The 26,370-nt window shown below is 37.9% G+C and overlaps 1 protein-coding gene across 1 annotated transcript in view; it reads left to right on the forward strand.

The window, feature by feature from the left end:
• Window positions 1-17,275, forward strand: part of CASK (calcium/calmodulin dependent serine protein kinase) — a 239,321-nt gene extending 222,046 nt beyond the window's left edge. Inside the window, 7 exon segments of the mRNA XM_086608529.1 lie at window positions 434-630; window positions 1,911-2,026; window positions 6,373-6,453; window positions 6,545-6,625; window positions 8,209-8,411; window positions 10,628-10,711; window positions 16,883-17,275. Of these exon segments, the coding sequence (XP_086464655.1) occupies window positions 434-630; window positions 1,911-2,026; window positions 6,373-6,453; window positions 6,545-6,625; window positions 8,209-8,411; window positions 10,628-10,711; window positions 16,883-17,059 (939 nt within the window). The 3' untranslated portion in view covers window positions 17,060-17,275.
• Window positions 17,276-26,370: the final 9,095 nt, after the last annotated feature.

Here is a 26,370-nt window from a genome sequence, read left to right on the forward strand (position 1 = left end):
CTTTATACTGTCCAATAAAATTTCCTGTCATACAAATCTTTAAAACATATCGTGGAACTTTATTTGGAAGGTACAGTACAGTTCAAGTTGTAAGCTGCTGCCTTTTAGTCTGTAATGATTCATGATAGTTAATATTGATTTGAGGGACTCTATCAGTTTGTTCCATGTGTTCATTTTTGCTGTTCAGGTTTTACAGTATGTAGAAGACATGAGCTTTCAAAATAACATCGTATGTCTCCATTGTTTGCTGGGGTTGTTTGGCATTTTTCAGTTTCATTTTCAGCTATCACTTGTGCTTTTGCCATTCTGTTTCTTCCTTTGCTTGTTGCAAACAGTATGTGTAGCTACATGCACAGATGAAATTTTCACCTGTTACTCTGAATACTGTACCAGTAATAATATCGCAGTGTCTTTTATAAACTCTTTTTTATAGATATATGTAAGAGCACAATTTGAATATGATCCAGCAAAGGATGACCTCATTCCTTGCAAAGAAGCTGGCATCAGATTCCGAGTTGGTGATATTATCCAAATAATTAGCAAAGATGATCACAACTGGTGGCAGGGTAAACTTGAGAACTCCAAAAATGGTACTGCAGGTCTTATTCCTTCTCCTGAACTTCAGGAATGGTATGACTTAAGTTTTCTATAAAAATGAATTTAACTTTGCTTATACTTCTGTCTTTCATGCTTTTCATTTTTGTATTGCTAGTTTTTGTGTATTTTTTTATTTTTTAAAAAAGAAGTCTATATATTGCCTCAGTTTGTGTGGCATTGATTACTTTTTTTCTCATATGTGCATAGCAGTAAGGGTTGCATGCAATATCATATAAGTGGCTACATTAGAAAAATAAACACAGGTGTTAATAAACATTGTTAATGCTTTCCGATATACTATAGGAAACTAGGATTGAAGACTACATACAAATTGTTTGTGTAAGAGGGTCAAATTAATTTCTCTTTTAGATTCTGACCAGTGTTTTCATTAGTACTGCTTAAATACAAGTTCTGCAGGAATAAAGTGTTAGCAAGACATCAAGCACAAGGGTTATTGAGACAGTTTTGGGGTTTTCTCTCCTGTTCACTTTTCGTGTGAATGTCAAATAGTGGAAAGAAATCAGAGTGTAAAGACTTCTGAATGAGAGATCCAATGAACAGATGTGGCACTGAGTACCACAAAAGCAATGCAGAGCTTTTAAACAACCTCTTGCAGCAAGCCATTTAGTAAATATTTTAAATGTTTAAGCACAAACTCTGGCAAGAACGTCCTGGGCCATGAAGCTTACAGCCATAACTCAAGACAGTTTATCAATGTGAGTAATTGAGCCAAAAATATTTCATACAAGATTTGCTACGTAAAAGAGTGCCGTAAAGGCTTTAACAGCATCTGTGCCAGCTGGACTGGCTACGGGAGATTTTGCTAGAAGAGAAACAGAGATAGACAAGACATTTAATGCCATCTCAAGAGCTCCCTTGCAAGCCCTGCCATAAGGGAGACGCTGTTACACATTGCAACAGGAACACTTGCAATACTTCATCCTAAAGATTGACCTCAAAGCGATTCCAAAACACAACACGACTTGGTCTGAAGTAATTTAGATCATAGTGGTCTTTTCAGACCTCATATTCTTCCAGTCTAATCTGCTGCAAAGTGGTCTACAGCCATTTTAGTACCCTTCCTCCCATGCTCACTTGATCTGTGAGCTTTAGTAATCTACCACTAAGAAGATATTCTTTATATCAAAATACCTTTGTATATAAGTGCTTTTAAGTCGTCCAATAAAAGGTTTTGAAAAGTTTTACTGTACTCTTGTACTATTAAAAAGTCTTACTTTTCTAATTCATTCTGTGTGGCTTTTTAAAAATATGTTGATAACAACAAAAAGAAATTTTTCTCTTCCCTATGCCAGGCGAGTTGCTTGTATTGCCATGGAGAAGACCAAACAGGAACAACAGGCCAGCTGTACTTGGTTTGGAAAGAAAAAAAAACAGTACAAAGACAAATATTTGGCAAAGCACAATGCAGGTATGAAAAAAAAAATGCAAGTATCTTTAACAAGGTAACTTATTTACAATGTAGACTGTGCCATTAATTGTTCAGCTGGCACTGTTACATAAACATAGTGAGTTACTTAGGAAAATACAAGTAAAATTCTAATTATGTCAACATTACTCTGCTTGTTCTTTGCTATTTAAACATATAGCTTAGTGAGAAGCAAGCTGCAAGAAAATAAATGAATCATAATATATCCTAATATAGGCTTACATTGTTTTGGTTTTTGTGTTTAAAGGAGCACTAGAAACGAACAGAATATTAATTTTGCAATCTATATGACTGTACTGTGCTCTACAGAAGACTTTTTAGCAGCATCCTTGTTAATATGTGTTTATAGTTATGGATTATGTATGTGAAAACATCATGAAAGGGCGTTTTTCTTGAAGCGTTACAGCTGGAAGTGGAATAAGAGCCATTGCGTAGTCAGTGTGCTATTTACAGTTACCAAATAGCACAAACTGTGGAAGTTTATCCTCCTTGCAGTGATTTCTGCCTGAATCCTAAGTTTTGATTTTCTGTTTAGACTGCTGAAAAATTGAATTGTTTTAGAAAATTGTGAAAGTGAAAGTGTAGAGTAAGAGACGCCTTCTTGAGCAAAATTGATTAGTTTTAGTAGTAAACAACTGGTTGTTTTAATATTTCCACTTCATTGCAGTAGCACTAAACCGTCTTTTATTAATTACAACCTTAACAAAAACTGTTGAGAATAAACTGGATTTTATGACCTAAAGTCTTTGACAATACTGGTTTTAAAGTATTATCAATTGCTCCCAGCATACGTTCCCACAGCATTGCCTGCTCCCTTCAGTTGTGGCACTATAACTTTGCATGGCCATGCTGCTAACTGGATTAACTGAGAACAACTCGACAAAAAGCACTGATTCTTTTTCTTTGGGGCAGATACAGTTCACAGTGCAACTACATAGTTAATAATGTCCGTGTGACTAAGCATGGCATGCTACAAAAGAATAAGCAAAGGAAAGCGGATGGCCAGGGAAGGAGAAGGAGCAGGCAATACTTTAGGAGCAACACTAGCTCAAAGACTTTGTATCAATTAAATGCCTGAAAGGAAGGTAATCTAGACTTTCCTGTCTTGATAAGGGGGGACGTTTTGGAGAAGATTGACAGCACTTTGCGTTGCACAGTGCTTGCCTTAGTGCCTGCCACTGTCAGTGCTATTAGTCACTTTACATCAGAACACAGTGTTTGCCAAAAATTAGAAACATGGACATGAAAAATTATCAAAATTACCATAAAAGAAAATATTATTTTCAGAATACCATCTGACACTTCCTTTCTCCCTAAGAAGTCAAAAAGTTAATGAAAGTGCAGACTGGAATCAAGATTTCTCTTAGAAATGTTTATTGATCTTAGTGTCCTTGAGGTATTAAAGGTGATGCCACTGGTATTTCAGGGTATGATGCCAAATGTAGCATGTAAAGAGATTCACTGAAATGTTACGGTGATCGCTTGAATGTGTTAAGTTTAACTAAGGTGGTACAGAATTTACCTCCTCTGAACTACTCTTTCATGTCTGGTATTGTTAGTCAGAAATATGGCAACACTGGCTTTTGCAAGCTTTCAGTGCATCTGTCTCAGAATAAAAAACAGCTCTTCTCTTCTGTTGGATCCAAAATAAGTATAATTAATTTGAAACTGAGAAGTCTAATCCAGATGTCAAAATGTTGCTCTTACAAGAAAGTAGAATTTATTCCTCTTATATCTTAGTATAAAATTCAACAAATCATTTAGCAGTACGTAATCTATTTGGACTTCCTTGTTATTTTTGTCTTAGGGATGAGACTGAACTGGGGTACTGTCAAATGACCTGGTGAAATACTTCATAGTCAACTAAGATTTGTGTGGCTAGCCAATGAATTGAGAGCTAAGATTTTGGTGTGATATATTGGGATATTTCTGGAACTAGAAATGAAATTATTCTGCAAATGAAACGTAGCTTGTGAAGTAAAGAGGAGAATATTTGAGTTACTTTTCATAACTGAAAGCAAATATATTCTCCTTTACAAGAAAAATATCATCCAGTTTTTCTTGTAAGAAAACTGTGTATTGTGTCCTTCAAGAGACAATTTCATCATCGTACGTCTTATCATTGTAAAGTCAGTTTTAAACCAAAGCCCAAGGAGAAAATTAAATATTTTTCATTATTAGGTTCACTGACATTTTTATAAATGCTCTAGACATATACTGCAGTGATATCTAGATATATTTTTTATTTATTTTACTGAAACGTTATTGCAGGACTTCATTAAAGAACACTCTTTGGAACGTACTAGAACTATGACTTCGTATTATGCATAATGTAGAAAATTGCCAAGCTTTTACAAAATATGTTTATCATTTCTTAATGTGATTTATTTGCCTTGTGTTTAGACTATTGCATGGTAAAGTTTATTTCGTGCATATACTTTTTATTTTACTAATATATTATGAGCCATATCTCAATGACCCCTGTACATTTTTCATGCTGTCTTACTCCCAATGGCCTCTGTGCATGTAAGTAACCTGTCAAGTGACAATGCCTCTTGATTTGCTTCTTACTATTTCCTTTCAAATACTCCTTTTCTTTAGTAGCTAGTAACACAGAAACATTAAAGTTCAGTCTCTAAATGTGCCCTGTATTCCTCATATCTTGTGTATATTAAAAAATTAATCATTTTTCTTTCTCATTTGAAAACCCTACAATCATTAGTTACCTCCATGTAGACTGAGACACATCTTCTCCATGCTTCTAGTTTGTGATGAAGGCATTAATATGTATCATTTCTCTTGTTTGTTCCTGTTCATGTCTAACATAATGTGGTTTTGTTCAAGAAGAAGATAAAGGATTGATTTTTTTAATTATTTTTTAGTGGGAAAAGGTACTTGCAGTCCTAGATGGTTAGAATGGTAAAACTATTTAACATGTTGTAGATCTTCAGCTCTTTCTAATATGAAATGAATTCTTAATTAGTTTAAATAGTGTGAAGTTGCAAAAAAAAAAGAACAGTAGTAAGAATTCCATGTTTGTAGGTTTGAGGAATGGAAGAAAAACATGACTAAATTCTTGCTTGTAACATTTGGGGAAAGGTTGAAAGAGATTCTTCTTTGGGATGACATCCAAAATGCTTCAAATGGACTACCTTTAACTGGGACTTTAGCACAAAGAGCGTATGCTTTCTGGTAGGCTCCACAGTCTTAACACTGATCTTGCTGGCTCGGGACTTCTGGAGCAGCAAACTAAAGCTCCCACCACTGCCTACTTTCCTAAGGGGTTTTGGATAGAGGGAAAGGGATATATCTGGTCTCATCCTAAAACATGGATGGGATATTATTGAGGTGAATCCACCAGCTTAGGACTTGGAAACACTAAAGATCCCATACTTTAGATGCAGTCTCTCCTCCCTTCTTTTTATAGCACGCATAAATACAGAACTGAAAACTCTTTTTCGTTATTCTGCTCACAATTGCTGATTTGTGTAGTCTTTGTAAATATAATTAACTGCCTCCTGGCTTCTTTTTTCATTAGAATTCTGCAAGAATTACCATAGATGTTGTGTTATTTGGCACAGGAGGAATAAGCTGGTTTTATTAACAAACCTTGATTTGTCCATCATGATATACTTTGGCAGTTGACAATAGATTGATAGGCACGATGGAATTAATCCAATTAATTAACTGCAGTTAAAATTATTTCTGAAATAATACTTTTACAATTTTCCCCTAAATATGGTGGAGGTTCATTTATGTAATGCCATCACTTTTCGTTACAATTCTTCATTCTGTCACAAGTTTTAAAAGCATGTCAATTTAACTAGCACGTGTGTTTAAAGAGAACTCTAATTACAATTCATATGGTGGTAGTTTTGAAGAATAAATACCACAGAACACTCTTCTCTATACGTTTCTCATAGATCTTGTTAAAACATGATTATGAAAGTGTCCCTATCTTTAGTGTAAATAGATGTTCTCACGTTGTATTCATGTTGGCCACTGTCTACAGATTTTTCTTTAGAATTGCTATTTGTTAGGAATGCAAACATGAATGGCATGCCATTTTAGCTAATTTTTGTGGTCTGCTGAATACTGCATGAAAGGACTTGCAAACTTTCCTGAGCATTTCAGTAGCTTTGTTATTGCTTTTTAACTGTTTTTTAAAAGAACACTTTTGTTAAAATGAAATTATTTTGTTTTCTGTAACTTAATACTTTGTATTGTAAATCTAAAACTTGCTAAAATTATAATTTATAGCACAATTAATTGTCACTCTTAATATGCCTTTTTTTCTTATCCCTGTGGGGGTTTCTTTTGTGTTTTAGTGTTTGATCAATTAGATCTCGTCACATACGAAGAAGTAGTAAAACTGCCAGCATTCAAAAGGAAAACACTAGTCTTACTAGGTAATTTTGAGTTATTATTCTGAAAATAAATGCATAGTTTTAAACCCCTTCTGGTGGACAATTTGTAATTCATTTTTGTGTTGTGGATTAGGTGCACATGGTGTTGGAAGAAGACACATAAAAAACACACTCATCACAAAACACCCGGACAGATTTGCTTACCCCATTCCTCGTAAGTAGCAGTGTTCAATGTAGTGCAAAATTGTTCGTAGTATCCTTGCCAACGTACCCATTGTAGTACTCCATGTGTTCAGTTCTGCTGAGATGAATCCTGTCTTAAAGGTAGGAACTGTGATAGAACTGGGTATATTTCTCCTTTTGCTTTTTCGGAGGGAGGGGTAGTAAGCAACACCACTTTTACATCGAATGCTTCCTAGTAGTCACAAAACTTCTTGTTAAGCGTATTTCTCTCTATTCCAAATGTTTGTTAATTTAGAACGGGGGTTGAAACATTTTACATTTTTCATTTTTCTGTGCTAATTTTACCTTTGCGGTTCAGGTAAGACTGGAACAGCCAGTTGCCCAGGACCATGTCCACATGGCTTTTGAATATCTCCAAGGATGGAGACTCCACCGCCTCTCTGGGCAACCTGTGCCGGTGCTCAGTCACCCTCACAGTGAAAAAGTGTTTCCTTACATTCAAACGGAAGCTCCCGTGTTTCAGTGTGCCTATTACCTCTAGTCCTGTCATTGAGCACCACTGAAAAGAGACTGGCTTCATCTTCTTTACACCTTCACTTTAGTTATTTGTACTCATTGATGAGATCGCCCCTGAGCCTTCTCTTCTCCAGGCTGAACAGTCCCAGTCTCTCAGCCTTTCCTCATAGAACAGATGCCCCAGTCCCTTAGTGCCTCTTCACTGGACTTTCTCCAGTATGTCCGTGTCTCTTGTGTACTGGGAAGCCCAGAACTGGACACAGCAGCACTCCAGGTGTGGCCTCACCAGTGCGGAGTAAAGGGGAAGAATTGACTTCCTCCACCTGCTGCCAATAGTTGTCTAATGCAGCCCAGGATACCTTCTTTGCCACAAGGGCACATTGCTGACTCATATTCCAACTGAGTGTTTACCAGGGCTCCCTACAGGGCCTTTTCTGAAGAGCTACTTTCCAACTGGTCAGCCCCCATCATGTACTGGTGCATGGCGTTGTTCCTGCCCTGGTGTAGGACTTGACACTTCCCCTCATTTAACTTGATGAGGTTCCTGTCAACCTGTTTCTCCAGCCCATCAAGGTCCCTCTGGATGGCAGCACAATTCTCCAGTGTATTAGCCACTCCTCCCAGTTTGGTGTCATTGGCATCCTTGCTGAGAGTACATTCTGTCCTGTCATCCAGATCATTAATAAAGATGTTGAACAGGACTGTGCCCAGTACTGGCTCCCAGGGTAAAATGGGCATGTTAATTGAATTGTTTAGAAACTATAAAAACTGTGAGATCTGGCCTTTGTTATTGAAAGCAGCTGATAGTGTCTTATAGTCTTGACCAGATAAAGGTTATTTGTGACCTTCTGTTCTTCCTCTGTTACCTTTTGATTTTTACCTTTTCCACATCCTTTCATCTCCTGCTTTTCCCAACACACATCCGCCAGACTCTTTCTTTTCCCAGCCTGTCATTCTGCCTACCACAAGCTCATGCTTCATTGTTCTATATGTGATTTGACAGGTCATCATTCAGTGAATAAGTATTGATAAACCAAACAAAAAGCCATATATAATCTTAATATTCCTTTTGTATTAAAAAAAAATTTGTATTTTCAGACACAACTCGACCTCCAAAGAAAGATGAAGAAAATGGGAAAAATTACTACTTTGTATCACATGACCAAATGATGCAGGATATATCAAACAATGAATATTTGGAATATGGCAGCCATGAGGATGCAATGTATGGGACAAAACTGGAAACAATACGAAAGATCCATGAGCAGGGACTAATTGCAATACTTGATGTAGAACCTCAGGTAACTAATTAGAAGTGTATGAAAATGGGACTCAGCACAAATCCTTCAACCTTATTTTATTGAGATATATTTATTTTTATTGATTGCACACTAGATAAGTAATGCATACAGTAATGTGGAACAAAAGCCCCTGGAACATCAAAGTATCAATCTGCGAAATAGAATTCTGGTAATCCTCTGGTTAGAAGAACATACAGCAGAAACAAATTCATAGTTTAGCTTGGTATGCAACTACTGTAGCTTGAAAATCTACTTACCATGTAACTTTTTAATAAATGAGTCTCATGTCCAGTGAAATGCATCAAAATAAGTAATTGTCATTGCCTACCAGGAGTAATGTTTCAATATTTTCAAAAATTTCTCTTTGGTGCTGTATTAGAGGGTAATCTTGTTCCTAACTGACTCTTGGCTCCGTATCACTATTGAACATGGTCAGAAACATTTGTGGTCAATCACCGATATTGACCTTGTTTGCACAATGACCAGATCAGTGTTGTTACTTTATAAACTCCTTTCTGTGTTGCAATATTATACTTCTCAAAAGAGGACAGGAAGGAAGATCAGTAGTATATAAAATCTTCAGTGAAAAATTCTGATATGTTTCCTTTGAAACATCCATGTAGTCATGAATTTCAATTCATAGGGACATGTTTATATGTTTTGTTAAGTGGAACAACATGAGTAAGGACAAACCTGATGTTTATATTATTCTAGCAGATTGAAGGAAATAGGAGGAAAGATAAATTAAAATTGTGACCGGTGTTATCTATTTAAATTTGCTGCTTTCTTTCTTCTTTATGAATGGATTCAAGAAGTTCAAATTTTTTGAGAATTTCATAACGGAAATAAGATACCAGACTAAACTATTTAGGACAGTTCACGTAGTATGCTGGTGGGGTGCTGTTCTGAAAAATAAAATTCCACATTTAACAGTTTTCAGGGAGAGCAACATTTATAGTTAGTTCAGATGCAGCAGCTGTTAAAAGGAAACACTCTTGATAAACCTTTTCAACTTGCATTATTCAGAAGCATTACAATTCTCAGAAGCCATTTTAATCTTGATTAGAATATATTTACGTTTGGTAATGGTTGCCTTTGCTACACTTCCTCCAGCATGTGTCTAGCAAGCCTCTTTCTTAACCAGCTTCCTCATGCATCCATCTTAGCTCACTAAGGCCAGCCTGTTTGTGGACTTAATCTTAGTTATCTTAACACTGCTTGCCTGTTTTCCCTTGGGTACTCTTAGTTATGTGAGTTTTCTTGACTTTCATATACGGGGTTATCTCTTGTTTAGAAGAGGCTGGCACAGGTGATACATATAGGTAGGTTTCAAGCAGCAGAGACAAAAACCTCTTTAGCTTGGGGAAAGGATGGATTAGGGTTTTTTGCTTGTTTGTTTGTTTTAAAAAAAGCTTTCGAGAAGACAGGAAGTGGAAGGAGCAAAAAAAGACTGACCTTTAGTAGTCTTACTTTATCTTGTCCATCTGTTTGAGTTCAGCAGAGGTGTGTTTATTTGCTGTCCTGCACTTCAGTCTAGCTCGGATCTGTACCAAAGTTTCACTCACGGCAGTTCTGTGTGTCACTCAGTACATTATGGCTAAATCAACTTATTAATGACAACTCTTTTCTTTTGCATAGATTTAGTTCAGGGGATTGGTGCTGCATTTACTGCATTAGTGCTGTGCTCACTTTTTTAAAACTTCACTATGCTTACTTTTTAAATACTTAAAACCTCTCACATCACGTTTGCATTTGTTTCAGAAAATAATAACTAAAAAGTGTTGGTAGGTAGAAAAAACTGACAAAAAAGGTATTCTAGTCAATATTTATTCTAAAATACAATTGGCTCTTTTCCCTATTTATGGCATGACTGATTTATTTTTTTTTACCTGGCATTAATCATTCAGATTAAATGCAAACAGAATTCTGCACCCTTTGAAACTGTAGGGGAAGAGCCTCTGAAAATTATAAAGTTTTCATTGTCTTGAAAACTCACTTTAATTAAGAATAAATATACAGTTTGACCACCATTATGTAAAATAATGCAAAATATTAAGTGTCTGTGTTACTAAGGTCTTGACTCCAGATCAGTTATAAACAAATTACCGTCATTGCTAAATCATAATTTTGTATCCTTTGCTTGTGTGACTAAACTTATTTCATGTTGATTGTTGGGAGACTCTTCTAAAGTATGTGATTTTTTTTTTTTCATCTAGGCATTGAAAGTCCTGAGAACTGCAGAGTTTGCTCCTTTTGTTGTTTTTATTGCTGCACCTACGATTACCCCAGGCATTAATGAGGTATGACATGTTGCAATCTAATGTCCTATCAAAGACAGAATTAAAGATGAGATTCAAATATGCAGATAAGACTCTTTAATTGTGTCCCTGTCTGTAAGTGGAGAGGCAGAAAGGCAGTTGTATGGCAGCATTATTAAGTTGATTGAGATATATTTATTGCTTATTAACCGATTTGTCTAATTCTAAAGATGAACTTCAAGCTGAAAGATCCACATGATGTATTCTAAAAATACATATTATTTTATTTCCTTCCTTGCCCTAACTCAAAGATCCACTTCCAAATCCTTGACAAGTCATTAGCACAAATTACTCAATTCTGAGTTGCAGTGCTAGCACTAGATTACAGCTGGCCTGAACTGAAGAGATGGGTGTGCGTGAGTGTGGTGTCATCCCACCTTTATCTTTTAGTATCTTTTCTATACAGCAAATATATATCAGAAATAGGCTTATTAATTTCAAAGACCGTTCTCTAAGAATTGGAAGCTTTGACCAAAGAGGTAATTGCTTGTGGAATAATGTTAAGTATTCGTGGAGGTCCACATCCTGAATTTCCTACTTAGTTTTTATAGAGTATCTGCTCTGCAGATTGCTAGTGATTTCAAAGATTATATTAAGCAATTCTGGATTTAGCTCACAACAGGGTAAACAGTATTTATACAAACACTTTATCTCCTCAGCCTTTTTAAAACCATGATATTAAGGTATTTAATCTATTGGATTTGACCATGAATCTGTTCTGCATCTCCTAGATGTCTCCTTGATCACACAAAAATAAAGTCAGAAGCCCTATCTCTATAGCCTGTTTCTATAGAAATGTAATTACAATATCATAAGTATGAAACTATGACATCACTGCAGAGGCTTGCAGGAAAATAAGGACATATTTAAATGCAAATACTCTGAATGATTATTAAAATAGCAAACAGAGAGTGAAAAACACTGGCCTCAAGCTGCAATTTTACTGGCAGCTGCTGCGTTCTACTAGTTCGCTGTTGCTGAAGGGAGCGATTCTCTCTAACTTGCTTCTGGGACATACACTGCCAGTCTGCTCTGGCCATGGCATTTATCAGATCCTCTAGTGAGCTACTTCAGCTCTAAATCAGATTTTTGTGAGTTTTCAAGCAGCTCACAAAGGCTCCAACAAGCACCAATGCCAGAACAAGCAGTGAAGCCTATAGCCAGGAAGAGAGATGGGAGAGGGAAGAAGGGTCTTTTAAGTTTCACAGCAGTAAGTTGTATCATTTCACTGAGTCTTACGGGCCCATACCCTAACTGGTAAATGTCACGAGTGTACAGACAAAGATCTCAGAACATCACAATTTGCAATGTTAGTGAGGCGACAATTTGACTGCCGATGTTGGCGCATGCTGTAAATCAATACGATCTTGAGAAAATACTAAAATTTTGTATTCTACACTGAATTTGCCTCTGTGCAAGCACATGGCCTGGCATCACTTTAAAAACAGTTAAAATTGTTCTAAGGATGTGTCGGGCAAGCATCGTGCTTACAGCAGCACTCAGGAGACCTAGTGCCCTGTGGAATTATGCAATTGCCTGGGTTTGTTGCTCAATATCTGTGTCTCAGCTCTCATATCGTCTTCCTTGGCCTCATTCATCTGCAGTGGTACTTAGCTTTTACTCTTCCAGCTGTAGGACATAATACAGAGACGTTTGAGACAATATGAGGGAGAAAATGTTTTCCATGGTACACTGGGAAGAGGCCAGAAATATACCTTTTATGCTAGTGGTGGGGAAGTACTTGTTCATGCCAAAGTAATATTAGTAAAGTTTTATGTTCTAAATATTTGCATTTGTGCTGTAAGACTGTGTATTTATTTTAAGCTCTTGTGTCTGAAGTCTCTGTGCACACAGGGGTACCTTCAGGCTCATGAATTGCTGACCTGGGGCCACACTTACAAAGCATGCTAATTTATGAATCAATTAAACTTAAGAAAAGGGAGGGCTAGGAAATGGTAACAGCAATAGACCTTGCCCAAATACAATATCCTGTTTTCCAAGGTTTACTGGTCTGCATGAAGGGAGATATGCAAATTTTGTGTGTTATCAGCCTGCAAGGCAGCAAACAAGGGTGGAGAGTGCGTGTTTCATATTTCTCATTCATGCTTCCTTTTTGAAAGGTTCATTTGCATAATGAGTATCCCTTTCTGTTTATCCTTTTATCCTGCTTTGTTTATTTTATTTATGCTTTTTGAGAACACTTCTGTAAATGACTGTCCTTTTTTTCCCCCTTATGTTTTCTTAAATTTCATCTTTGCTTTTCTTTTCATTTTCCTGCATTCGTACTAATTGTACATAGCTGCCAAAATGGTGCAGAAAATTGCCTGTAAGTACCAGCTAGGCGCTGACACTGTAGTCCTGGTTATTTCAGTAGTTTTAGAATGTTGATATGCTTGTTCCTGTTCAACATAACATTCCGTTAGAATAAAAATTCAATGTAATAATGACTTCAGATATCTGTGCTAAATTATCTGCTAGGAAAAAGAAACCAAAGAGAAAATTTCTGCTCTTGCAGCTGTACATCTGAAACTTGTGGTAAAATCAGTGCAGAGGCCTGATCTTAGAAGTATCTCTCTTGAGACACTTAAGCCTGTCATAGAACACACCAAATATCTCAATAATCAAGAACCACGCAGCAAGAGTTAGGAGACAAAATATTATGCTTTCCAACTGAATATATCAGTGCACTGTGAGCAATTCTGCAAAGCACAAAACCAATTTAAATCATATAGGAAATCTCCCAGTGTGTACCCACTTGTCTAATCACAAAGGAAACTTAAATCATATTATTTCTGGGCTAAAACAGAGAGAGGAGAGAGCGTATCAGGAAACATTGGAGTAGTTCCTCTTTCCTCTAGCTGTTTCCTACCTCCTGTTGTCCAGACAGCTGCAAAGAGGAGTTGACAGGCTCCGCTTTTTTGATTTAAATCTTTGCTGAGCCAAATTCTTCCAAATTTTAGCTATGCTTCCTCTCTTCCTACAGCCAAAGAATAAAAGGAATTTTTCTTAAAAAGTTTGCAGTCCATCAGCTGTTTAAATTGAGAATTTCCTTCTGTTGGAGCAAAATTGGCAAAGGCCTGATGGTGTGTTTATACATTGTTTACAGCCTTACAAGGGAATATTAGTAATTTGTTAGGCTGTGCTTTGACCATCATAAGTGGCAGCTATTGTCCTGTGTACTTTAAGGCCAAAAAAAAAAAAAAAAAAGCCCCCTCAGAGACTGAGAATGTCACTTGAGGCCATTATGCACGAGAGAGATTTCATGAATAAAAGCCATGTTTCACTCCTTTCTGTCCCAGCTATGGTGGAGAAGGAGAGAAGATTAAGAAAGTGAACTGAATTCTAGTGATAGGGGAAAAAAAGTCTATTCCAATAATGCACAAACTGCAAGTAGACCCACATAAAATGCCTATTGCATGAGAGCTGAGGGAAGAAGAAAAGACAGATGTTCTGCTCCCGAATGTGAAATTATTGAAGTTATGCCCATTGATTTGTCTATCCACAGCTGTCTGAACATTTTGATAAGTGTCTTCTTTCTCAACACCATTGAGAGCACAACTGAGTATTATTCTTGGAGAATAATCGTGAATCTTCACTATTTAAGATTTAATTAAGAAATTTTAGAGAAATTGAGAGGAACTTACTACAGCAAAAATTTTGAGGAAGTGCTATCTTGAAAGATGATTTTTGGCATTTAAGACTTACAGGCACATAGGAAACACTTAGCCAGTCTGATATGATTCTGAATGTACAAACTCTTGTCACAAACAAGTGAAATTTGTCTCCAGAGTAAAAGCAAAATCAAGAACTGTAATCTCTTTTCTTTCTGCAGAGCTTGAGAAAGTTTTAACCTATTTGAAAATTCTTACAATGTCCTATCCCAAACTTGTTACTGCCCCTAAAAATGAAGGAAAGAAGTAATGTTTTACATTTCCAACAGGCTAGGAAATTTAGATATTCCATAATACAAACCACTTTGATCCCGGTAAAGTTGGATCTAGGATCAGCTAAGTCAGGAAGATACTAAAATTTAACAAGTTTTTGAAACTCTTAGTTTTGTGACAAACTCTTAGTTTTGTGACATCTGTGCGTGCAAGGTAAATATTAGCATTCATTCTTCTTTACCTGGTAAAAAACAACTGGTGGTTGTTTTTTTCAAATAAGATGGCTGTAAGTTTTTCACTTATTTATTCTGTCAGTCACAGTAAGATACATGCTTTAGTGACAAAAGTTCATTCTTGTAGCAGATAAAGATGATGCTGGTGGGAAATCTGAGTAGCAGTTAAAAAGCTACATATGAATTAACAGTTCTAAGGCTTTATGGGGGTTTTTCAGGTAGCGTTAACCTTGTGCCGTGAGGTTAAAACTCTTAACGGTGCAATACGTTTTTGCTAAGACTGGCTTTAAAATATAAAATTAATCTTAGCTAGATATGTTTAAAGCACTGAAAATATTCTGCTCGGCAAGTATGATATTTTTTTTTTCCGTTGTAGGTTAATTTAAACAGAAACATTTAAATCCTCAGCTGATATAAATTAATTTTTCTTTTGGAATCTATGAAAAGTTCACCTAACCTAGGTTTTTGGCTTAAAGACACTGGGCTGTATGAAACGTTTGGCAAACATATTTAATGATAGTATTATCCATATTGTTCAATTTGATAATAGCATAAATTAAATTTGCATGCACTGGTATCTTCTACTGAAGTTCCAGGTGTTGCTGGCGATGCGTGATGGTCCATACAAAGAGCATTCCCTACACAGAAGCGCAGGTGTGAAGTGTTTGTCTGACTTTGCTTGAATGAAATTTCTAATTATCAAGTGAAGCTGAAATTCCCCCCTTGTTTGGGGCTGTAGCTTCAGGAGAGAAGCAGAACTGTGACTCTGGTACAGAACTTCTCCAGAAGTGGCTGGTTTCATAGCTACAGGGAAGGAGAACCATCTCAGCGCAGGTTGTTGCCTTCAGAGAATCTGAAAGTCGCTGTTCCACAGCTATTTGTCACCATAATTATAAATATTTGGGAAGTTTAAACAGCAAAAAGGGTAAGGTCTCTTAATAGGTAGATAAAATTCTGTTCCCAGGACAATTTCTTGTGAAAACAGCTTTAGGCACTGTGGCTGTACTTCCTGCAGCCTGAAACTCTGTTATTAATAAAGTGTATCCCAGTTGATTGATCAAGTAGGATGACCCTAGAGATGGGAGTCTATACTGTTCATATTTAATTTTGCCCCATATCCTCCCCAAACCTGTGGGGCAGGAAGGAATTGGTTACTTTTCTATGGCTATTTCAAGGTTCCTCAAAGCAGCAAATGATTTTTTTTTTTTTTAATTTATAAGAGAATTTGCAGGAAGAGAATTCAAACTTATAATTGCTGCAGAGCCCTAGAAAGAAGCCTTTTGCAGTCCCACTCTCAGAAAGGCAGACCTCGCTAACAAAGGCCATCGCTGTAGCGTTGCAGACTGCGCAGCGTCCCGTAGTGCACCCACAAAGTAGGATGCACTTCTTTCTGCAAGGGCATTGACACAAAGCCACGGAGAGCACCAGTCTGCTGTCAGTGGCCCTTCGCGAGCTGCACGGTTCGTCTTCAGGATCTCACACTGAAAGATGCTGGAAATGACACGCTCTGAAATAGGAACCAGAGAGTAATGCGGAGTGAGAACTTCCTTATCAGTAAATGATTATTAAGGGAAGTAGACCTAGAAGACCGATGTTGAACAGTAAATCATTACCAAAACTGGGAACAGCTGATACCTGACGATATACCCTCTTCTGTTTCTCATGTTTTTACCAGGACATAGGCCCAATAGCTCATATTTGTGCACTTCGTACATTTTATTCCTATATGGTCTCCGTTGCTCCATGTCTGTGCTGCTTTTCTAAGCTTCCATCCTCCACCTTGCTTTTTTAATTGTGGACTTGTGTTTTGTCTCAAGTCATGTCAATAACTGAGTGCTGTTTGAAGGTCAGCCTCAAGAGAGAAATTGTGCCATTTCTCCCCAGTGATTTTCATAGATTTAGGTGGGGGATCTAAACCACCCAGGCCTCCCTAAGGCTTTTTCGCCCGTTTCCTTCTCTGTTAAGAAAGCTGTCGTAGAAGAGTACGAAAGGATCCAACTTCTCTCTCTCCATTTTCTTTTCTGACCGCCAAACAGGATGAATCTCTTCAGCGCCTGCAGAAGGAGTCTGAAATCTTACAGAGAACATATGCACACTACTTTGACCTAACAATTATCAACAACGAAATTGATGAAACTATCAGGCACCTGGAGGAAGCCATCGAGCTTGTGTGTACAGCCTCACAGTGGGTCCCGGTCTCCTGGGTCTACTAGACCGGTCATGAGAGAATTGATCATTACTGGGAACCACCTCATAAATGGAAAACCTCTTCATTATTGACCTTGTGTCAACAGGTCTTGGCCCCTAGAGACTACCTAGATGTAGTGTGACCTAAATTTATAATTATTGTCATGTCCGAATAGATAGGAGGAGGGGGAAAAAACAAATTAAACACTAATTTAAAGAGACAGTATCTTTTTTTTAATCATTTCTCCTAAACTTTAATAAAATGTATCTTTAAATATATGTATTATTCAGTCCTTTGGAATGTTGTATTTTTGGAAATCATAGCTTTTTATTTCAAGGGCCCCTAAAAACTGCACAAAATAGATGCTGCTTTCTATAATCTATTTTAATAGTAATAATAATATGATTCTGTTACCTTAACTTGGGGGTGGAACACTACATTCTTTTTAGAGTCTGATTTTATGGATTGGAATACTTTGCTTTCCTTTATTTATTTGAAATAATTAGTCTAGTGGTTACGAAACAAATTCATAAATTTTAAAAGCCTTTCTTCGCTTTTTTTTTCCCCTAGGATAGTATTTTTGAGTACTTTTGTGTAACATCCAGATAACGTGATACTGTCTCTTTGAAGAACTCTGTAAAACTTTTAGAAATTTGAAATTGGGTCTTGACTCTTAATGCATGTGGACAGTCGCAAGCGTTCATGCCGTTGGTGTATCTGTGTTGAAAAAAACTGTAATCTACAGCAAAGTACATTCCGTTCATGGGAACACGTACCCAAGGGAATAAAGTAAAATATTATTCTGACTAAGTTGTAAACCTATGCACATCCCTTGCATTTTGGGCAACTTTATAAAAAAAAAAATGATTTTTATTAATAATAATCATGTAGTGAAATGTGTTTGTAATTTTGTCTCAATTTAATTTGTTGTAAGGTGGGAGGGGGCAGTTACTGGTTTCACCATTTCAGATCTGTGTCGTCTGAGAGTATTAACGTTTTAATTAAGTTTAAGCAAAGAAATGCTGATTTTTAATATGTATGTAATTGTTAAAAAATGCACACATTTTAAAAGAAAATACTGTGCAATGAAGAAACCAGTTTAGGCATTGCGATAAACTGACTATTCCAAAAAACTCATCTACAACAGCCCTGTAAATTCCTTTAAAAATGGTAATTGACTCTACAGTCTGACCAATTTTTTTTATTTTAAATATACTTCCTTTTATGTGTTCAACAATTAAATGCTTTTGGGTCCTTCATTTCATTGCAGGGAGTTTCAAGAACAAATCAGTGACTCTTGCAGTGAGAAAAAGTTTCTCAAAATCTGATAAGGGAAGGTCCTGGTAGGGGCACAGCCCGTCCTCTGTTCCAGGAGCTCTGCTCCACCTGTACAAGCACAGGTTGAGCACAGGTTGAACTCGTTTAGAATTAGAGCAGAGCCAAGAAAGAAAATGTAACCATGTGCCTGGTGCTGACCTGTTTTGTTTCCCTTCTTCATGCTCTCACTGGCCCAGATGGTTTGCATTTTTTTCTGAAAATGTTTAACAGAAGCAAGCATTGCCACCAAGAGGTGTTCCTTAAAATGATTTCTCTTAAATGCTTGGTTGGCTGTGCTGTTGTATCATACGAGGTTTAGTGGTTGTATTAAAATGATACAGTGTTCTCAAAAGATTTATCCTCAGAGTTGAACTATCAGCTGTAATTGGTCTGTGGGCTGTTCCAGTTGTTTGGGACCATTGCACGTGTAATCAAAAAAAGTTCTTACGGTTGAACCTTTATCATAGGAGTAATTACTATAAAGTGCATAGGTTGCTAATTTTCTCCTGCCTACTCCTACTGCAGGTCATGTGGTCAAATGTCTGTCCTTCTTGGAAAATCCTTAGGTGAAATCTAGGCATCCCGTCCAGCCAGGTGTTAGGCAAGGTGTTTATTTTATGCAGCGTTCCCAGCTCAGCTTGCAGCCTGCAGCGCAGAAGGGAACTTCATCCATCGCTTTGTCCCACCTGCTGAACCCACTTACGCTACAGCTGGAATTACAGTTCTGTGACTGTGTCCCAAAACGTGTACCCTAACCGAGTCCCTGGAGTTCGTAGTTTGTGGGAGCGTTGGAAACTGGCCGATGAGAAGCTATTTGTGAGGGACTCGCATAAGCAAGCCAGGGAGTAAGAGAGAACCTACTGGAGTAATAGTAGCTGCTCATCTATTTTGAACTATAGCCCCTGTAAAAGGGGATATGTACAAACTGTGAACTATTTAGTGAGTAAGAGGTAATTTTTCAAGTAGTTGTGCTGTGTCATTTCAGTCCAAATGAACCTTAGCAGGTGTTCCTGTAGATCAGCTCTTGCAATGGTAGTATTACACACTAGCTGAGCTCATCGAAGTGACAGGTTCATTCACTCTCAAAACTACCTCTTTTCCCAGTAAAGCACAAAGATGACCTGCTGAAAATCAAGCAGTGGAATGTTTCTGATGTTAGAAATACAAACTTCTTCTCTGGTAAGCATTGGTATCTGACTTCAGTGACACATTCTTCATCTCAAATATTTATGACATTAAACAGGTAAAGTAATTTTGATAATTCAGGTATAGTCCACCATAAATGTTTTGACTACACACTTTTGACTCTGTTAATGTGAGTTTCTTGGAGTTTCTGTGTATCTAGCCTGTAAGGAAAGAAAACTCATAAAGCCCATGAGGGTGCTTTTCTGCCTTATGTAGATGACAATAAGTAGTGATTTAGTGTAACTAATACGCTTTTCTTCTCTCAAGTGGAACTACCATTCGGTTGATATCACGCAGTAGAAAGACTAACTTGAAGAGCTTTGGGTTTTTTATTCTCACTGTATAGCTTTTATCAAGACAAAAACTGTAAAGCACATCAGTTAGCTTACTGTCCTGCCTCCTCTTTACCGCAGACTGTTTTCCTTGTAGGAATCAGCAGCAAAAGATAAACTTGGAACCCCTCCTAGGCTTAAAGTACAGCTGAACCAAGCAGCTCTGTGAGCTCCATGAACTGGTTTCAGCCCAGTCCCAGGAAGCACAGAGCAAGCCCAGGATTCCTCAGTCTGCCCAGTCCACACCTTCCCTGCCTCCTGCCCTGCCCAAACCCTTCTGATGCGTGTCTGTTATTTGTGTGGTACATAGAGGGCAAAAGGCTGCCATAAATTCAGCTGGAAGCTTCACTTGCATAGGGAAGACTCATGCAGGTGCAGAGCTAATGTTATGATTTTTTTGTTAATTATTTTTTTCGGTCTCCAACTGGAGAAAGGTCCTCCTAGTACTGTAAATATCACTGCATAATTTAGAGTGCCTCTTGGACTTCTCTAAATTTATGCCCAATGTGACCTCAGAAGCAGCCCTGGGATTGGAAAGAAACAAATATTTCTGTTTGCCCCTTTTATACTTTATTTTTGTACAGGGGCTCATAGATTTATAAAGAGAACTTGGTCTTATCAGTGTGCTGCCTCTCAGTCTGACTGATGCCTGTGATTTCAAGGTGTTAAGTTGGTCCAATAAATGTTCATTAACCTCTGCTTCCATTTACTTAATAAAAGTACACTAGGTTATTCGATGTCTCAGAGTGGTAAGATTATTGCATGGAAATTTTAACCTAGTTTAGACAATCCTGGGCACTGTCATGCAACCCACAGCATGACCATATTTAAGATCAGAGGGATGGTTTTCATCTCGTCACTAAATCTGAATTCTTCTATATGTTTTTGCATTGGTTTTCTTTTTATTTGATTTGGGTCAAGAAATACGTTGTGCCAGCAGCCTCTGAGTGAAAATATCACTACCCTAGTTCAGAAACTTTGTTAGCAAGGTTACTCAGTAGATTTTGAGAGAACAACATAGAAGAAGAGATGTTACAGCCTCAGCAGCTGGAGTGTCCACTTCCTTTATGTAAAGCATATTCGTTTTCTTAATAAGCCTGTCTCGCAGACTAGTTTCTTCACTACTTTTAATGACCTAGGAGATACCTGTAACTCATACCAGGGAGACTGCTGCACATTATGTCAAATAGTCGCATATAAATTCAAGTATCTGCACAGTGGGAAATATGTCATAGACAAGCAGGGCAGAAGTACCTTTTCCTGAATGATTGTGCCTTGTGTGCATACCATGAGGATCAGTGCACAAGCTCTTAAGTTAGAGGAGAGTATATTTTTTCTAATGGTACACAAGAAATACAAAGCCAGTTCCAACATATAAATATTTACCATAGGTTTTTTTCCGTTTGCTGATACACACAGTTAGTGCACCTACAGTAATTTTTACCTTCTTCCCCTTAGGTGATTTTTAGCAGTCTTCTGCTCCAATCCTATGAAAGCTGGCCTGAAGCAAGTACAGAAGCTTTTTGACTTCTTTTGATTTAGCCTCACAGTTAAGGCCTTTTAAAGCCTCTTTTGCAGACCAATACATTACATACGTAATTAATTCTTGGAAATATGTTTCCCATAGCTGTAACTTCAGTTAATATTTTGGATGGTTCGAAAGTTGATAGCTTTTCATGTAGTCTTAACCTTTTCTTTCTGAAAAAATAGAGGGCGAGATGGATATGCACGTCCATGCATTCTGCTGTATGTCTTAGCAACTGCCATGGGAAGATTAGTAAAAAGCAAATTAAATTTGGCCACATCTCTACCATATGTTCTTATGATTAATACGTAACTTGAGCCTGGGTTTGTGTTGTGGAAGATCACTGAACTGGTAGCACATTCCATGCTGTATAATTGAAAGAGTTCACATTGAGTATTATCAAAGTAGTTGCAAATTTTCCCTTAGCAGTAGCCATAGCTAATTTTTCTATCTGCATAAGGGGAAGGGAGGAATTCGCTTGTGGTTTTAAGTATTACTCATCTTGAAGCTGAAACGCGAGTCTGTTTTTCTCAATTGCCAGCTGTCCAGATGGAGTCTTCGCTTTCACTTTTTTTCACAAAATGGTCATGGTGGTTGGGCAAGTCCTGCAAACAGCAGAAATAACATGCAGATTGTGCTGAATGTCATAGTTAACAAACCAGGGAATATATCAAAAGCATGGCCAGGCTTTTAAAAGAGACACATAGACGAGTAGGAAAAACTCCATGGCGTCAACTCATGCCCAGATCTGCTGTGGGACTAATTCGCTGAACGTATGAGAAGAAATTTAAATAGATGCGAAACAGCAGAATTGTCTTATACGTGGGTTCATCTTTGGGAAAGCAGGTGGCACCACACTCAGAAACTTGATTTTAAGGTCCATTTTCCTAGCAGTTGGCAAACTTGTCTTACCTCTCTATATTACTTGGTATTCTTATTACAAAAGATCTTCGAAGATTCATCTCCATGTTAACCAGAGGGAGATGAGGACGAGAGAGAGATTGATGAATAATTTTGTAGAATATTTTATCTTAATCAACGGTAAATATTACAGGTTACAACAATGTTATGGTACATCATACCGAATGTTGAAGAATCCATCCCAGGCTTACACAGAAATTAAGTTTTTTAAACTCAATCCTTTTTCACTAAATTCAACAATTTAAATGTCTAAGCATCTCCTTACTCTCCTTACACTTATTTCTGTTTACTAGGATGGATATAACAGCAACAACAGCTCTGTGTCAAAAGCATAACTCAGTAAAGATTATTGTTTAATAAATCAGTAAATACTTCTGAAATTATACAGTAGATGAAAGAAGATAAATTCCACAGGGTTATTTTGTGTTGATTATGAAAATTTTCAAAAAAACACTGTTTTTTTCATTTAATGTTAGAAAATAAATGCATACAAACAAACTAATGCATAAAAAGCAGATTTCTCTCAAAAACTCACAATTTAGCTAACTGTGATAACTCTCCTAAAGTAAAATATTCTGGTTTTTTTACTTATGAAAGTAATCATTTCAGTAAAGCTTTCAGGGTATTTCCTAAGTGTTAGGAAAGGAAGACGAGAGAGATCCTGCTTCCAGGAAGATGCCTGGTTGATTTTAGCAGCTTGAACAGCTGCTCCTGTCAGGGTCTGCCTCGAAGGGTTTTAGTGCTGATAGTTTGAGGGTTGCATCCTGTCAACATTGTCTTGTTACGATTTTTGATTTTAAATTAGCAAGACTTCAGGTAATAAAGGAAAAGCTTGAGCTTTATAGTGATACGACAAGGGGCAATAGCTTTAAATTGAAAGAGGATAGATTTAGATTAGATATAAGGAAGAAATTTTTTCCATTGAGGGTGGTGAGGCACTGGAACAGGTTGCCCAGAGGAGCTGTAGATGCCCCACCCCTGGAAGTGTTCAAGGCCAAGTTGGATGAGGCTTTGAGCAGCCTGGTGTAGTGGAGGGTTTCCCTGCCCGTGGCAGGTGGGTTAGAACTAGATGATCTTTGAGGTCCCTTCCAACCCAAACTATTCTGTGATCTGTGATTCTCGTGTGTATGTGTTACTGGGCTCAATGTTTTCCCTCTGGCTGTGATTTGGAGTACTCACTCGTTCAATGTGATACTAATCCATTGAAGGCAATGGAAAGACTCTCAGTAATTTCAAGAAGCTTTGACTTTCAATCTAGCCATGCATTTTCATGAATATGATTTTAACATATTTATCTCTTTTGATCATTAAGATCATTAGCTTAAAAGTGGGAGATCAATGAGGGTGTCGCTATCTACTTTCTCATTCCTGCTCTCTGTCCCAGCTGTGCAACGGATAGATTGCTTTGTGGGGTTCACATACTGAGTCTTGCACTAGAAAGGGCCTGTTAGGATCCACACAGCAATGAGATCCTCTCTACCTGAGTGTCTCAAACTCTGTTCTTTGTTGCCTGCAGTAGTCAGATGTGAGGGAAGGGTAACATTGCTGCTCAGAATGGTATATAGAACTAAATCCTACAGAGTCTTGGCTTCAGAGTCAGTGGCTGGTGTCTGTTGTCTCCTGAAAGAGAGCCTGGCCTTGTGCAGGACAGACACATCTTGACAGTCACTGTGCAGGGAAGTTTGCATTTGCTGGAGAATTCTTTGAGGAAACCCATGTGCCTGTGAGCAGACACCCCCCCAAAGAAACCGGTCACAAGACTACTAAAGCAGAGAAGAATTTTGAGAGCTTCAGCCCCGGTCTAGGGCAACAGTCAACAACAAAAGCCTAAAACTTAAAATGCAACAGAAAACAATTTAGTAAATAAAATTAAGCATCAGTCTGGATACCAGAGATCAGAAACAAGGTGATGGTAAGTTACCAAATTCAATCCACAGAACAAGGCAGTTTAAACTAAGACAGTAATTATCAAGTTTTTTCCTCTTGTCATTTGAAAATCCCTGAACGTTACTTAAGTAATCCACATGTTCTCTTGAAGAGTTCATACTCAACCTGATTTGGATTTATAAGGTACCTGTCAATAGAAATTAAACAGTAGGATTGAATGAAGAAGAAAAAGGTACATTTCCTGCAGAGAAAATTAATAGTCAAAAGCCTGGGAAGAGAGCAGCAGATTTGGGAACACGCGAGCTGTGCTTCTCTCCAGGAGTCACCTGCTGTACCAGATGGGGTAAGTCACTTCACTTCTCCCCTACACGTGCTCTCCTGCATTGTCACTTGCTGTCTGTTTAGGTTGCAAGCCGTGTGGATAAAGATGTGATGCTTCCCACGTGTTTTAGGGTGTCAAGCATTGGTAAGGCTGCGAGGTGATACCAGAACGTATGGGTATTAAAAACTCTTCCAGAGCTTAAAGCTATCAGTGAGGCCAAACCGTCCCCAGCTCCTCAGCAACATTTGCAGGCACACTCCATGTGAAGTAACTTTTGTCAGAGATTTCACCCCATCACAGTAACATTTGGTTGTGTTCAACTCTGGATTTCAGTAGATGCTGTAGATACAGGCGTGGTTCCACCGTCTGCCCAAAACACAGGTAGCTTTGCACTGTGAGATGTACGTATAGCAAGTACTTTAATCAGAGGTGTTAAACGCTAACTAGCTTTTTTAATACTCGACTGTACAGGCAGTGTCCTCTTTAAGATTTTCCATTGACTGAAGAATGAGAAATAAGAAATGAGAAATTCCCAGGGCTGGAAGGAAGGAGGAGAGTTTTCTTGGCTCAGAGTAAGTGCTCACCAGGAAGGCTTCACTGTGCCAAGGCAGCTGCCCACATCGCTTAAAATGAGGGGTATCACAGTCTGTGGGATCTGTGGGATGTAGGTAACTGTTTTCTTGCAGCAGTTCATGTTTTGACTCGGTTGTCAGGGTTGTCAGCAGTTGTTGGATGACCCACCATAGACAAGGTCTGAGCCAAGAACTGGGAAACCCAGCTCCACTTTTAAAAGTGACAGCTAGGAGAAAGAAAGTAGAAAAGCCTCATGAATCAAAGTGAACCTCCACTTTCCCAGGGGATCCTCTGGTGAAGGTCATTGTGCCCCGTGGTACAGAGCAGAGCTGTCTCTAGAATTTGTGATCATTTGTGTCCCGTGCTGCCAGTGATCTGTGTGGTGTTGGTTAAGTGGCTGGCTCATAGCCGCTTTCAAAGGAGACAAAGCTTCGTAGCTCCCACAAGACTTTCCACCGTCTAGGTCTCTCCATCTAAACATGACTTTCCACCTTCTAGGTCCTTCTAAACTAAGCCGGTCTTTTCAGTCCTGGCTAATGAGAAATCTTAGTTCCATGACTCATCTCATTTACTTCTGTCACCAAACTTTATTTCTGCTATGTCTTTTCTGAGGTGGCAAGACCTAAGCTGGACATATTCCAGAACAGGATGTACTACTAAAAGGCCTAATAGTCTATTGCATTATCATTTACTGTTTTTCCTGTCCCAGTCTTTGTTACTTACAGCATTTTGTTCTGTTTATGTCAGTTGATCTACCAGCCCTTCACAGCAATTCTCAGGTCTTTCCCCAAGAGCCCAGCCATGCCTCTGAGCAGTTTATGTTGTGTCTTCTGATTTGTATTACCTTACATGCGTCAGCATCTGTTTTATCTATCACATTGCTCCAAATTACCTGGCTTTCAAGTAATTTGGAATTCATCAAAATCTACTTTAAGCTATACTGGCCAAAAAAGTCTGCACTTGCAAATTTCAGCACTACTTTTTGCCTATTAAAATAATCAATCACCTGTTTCAGCACAGATATTTACAACAAGCTTTGTCTGATTGCAAGTTTATCGTTTATTTCTATGTTTTGTCTTCTTGCTCTTTGCCAGTCTCATACATCAAGAAAGTGCCTGTCCACATAGTGTCTCATATACATTTTATTGTCACAGCACACTGAGACATAATCATTCAGCATGGTGAGGGATTGCTACTGCCAACTCCATGCCAATTTATATGCACACAGCTAGTTGTCCTTTGTTACTGATTTATCACGTTTGCCCACTTGCTTA

Source organism: Tauraco erythrolophus, chromosome 1 (genome assembly GCF_009769465.1).
Source record: "Tauraco erythrolophus isolate bTauEry1 chromosome 1, bTauEry1.pri, whole genome shotgun sequence".
NCBI lineage: Eukaryota > Metazoa > Chordata > Aves > Musophagiformes > Musophagidae > Tauraco > Tauraco erythrolophus.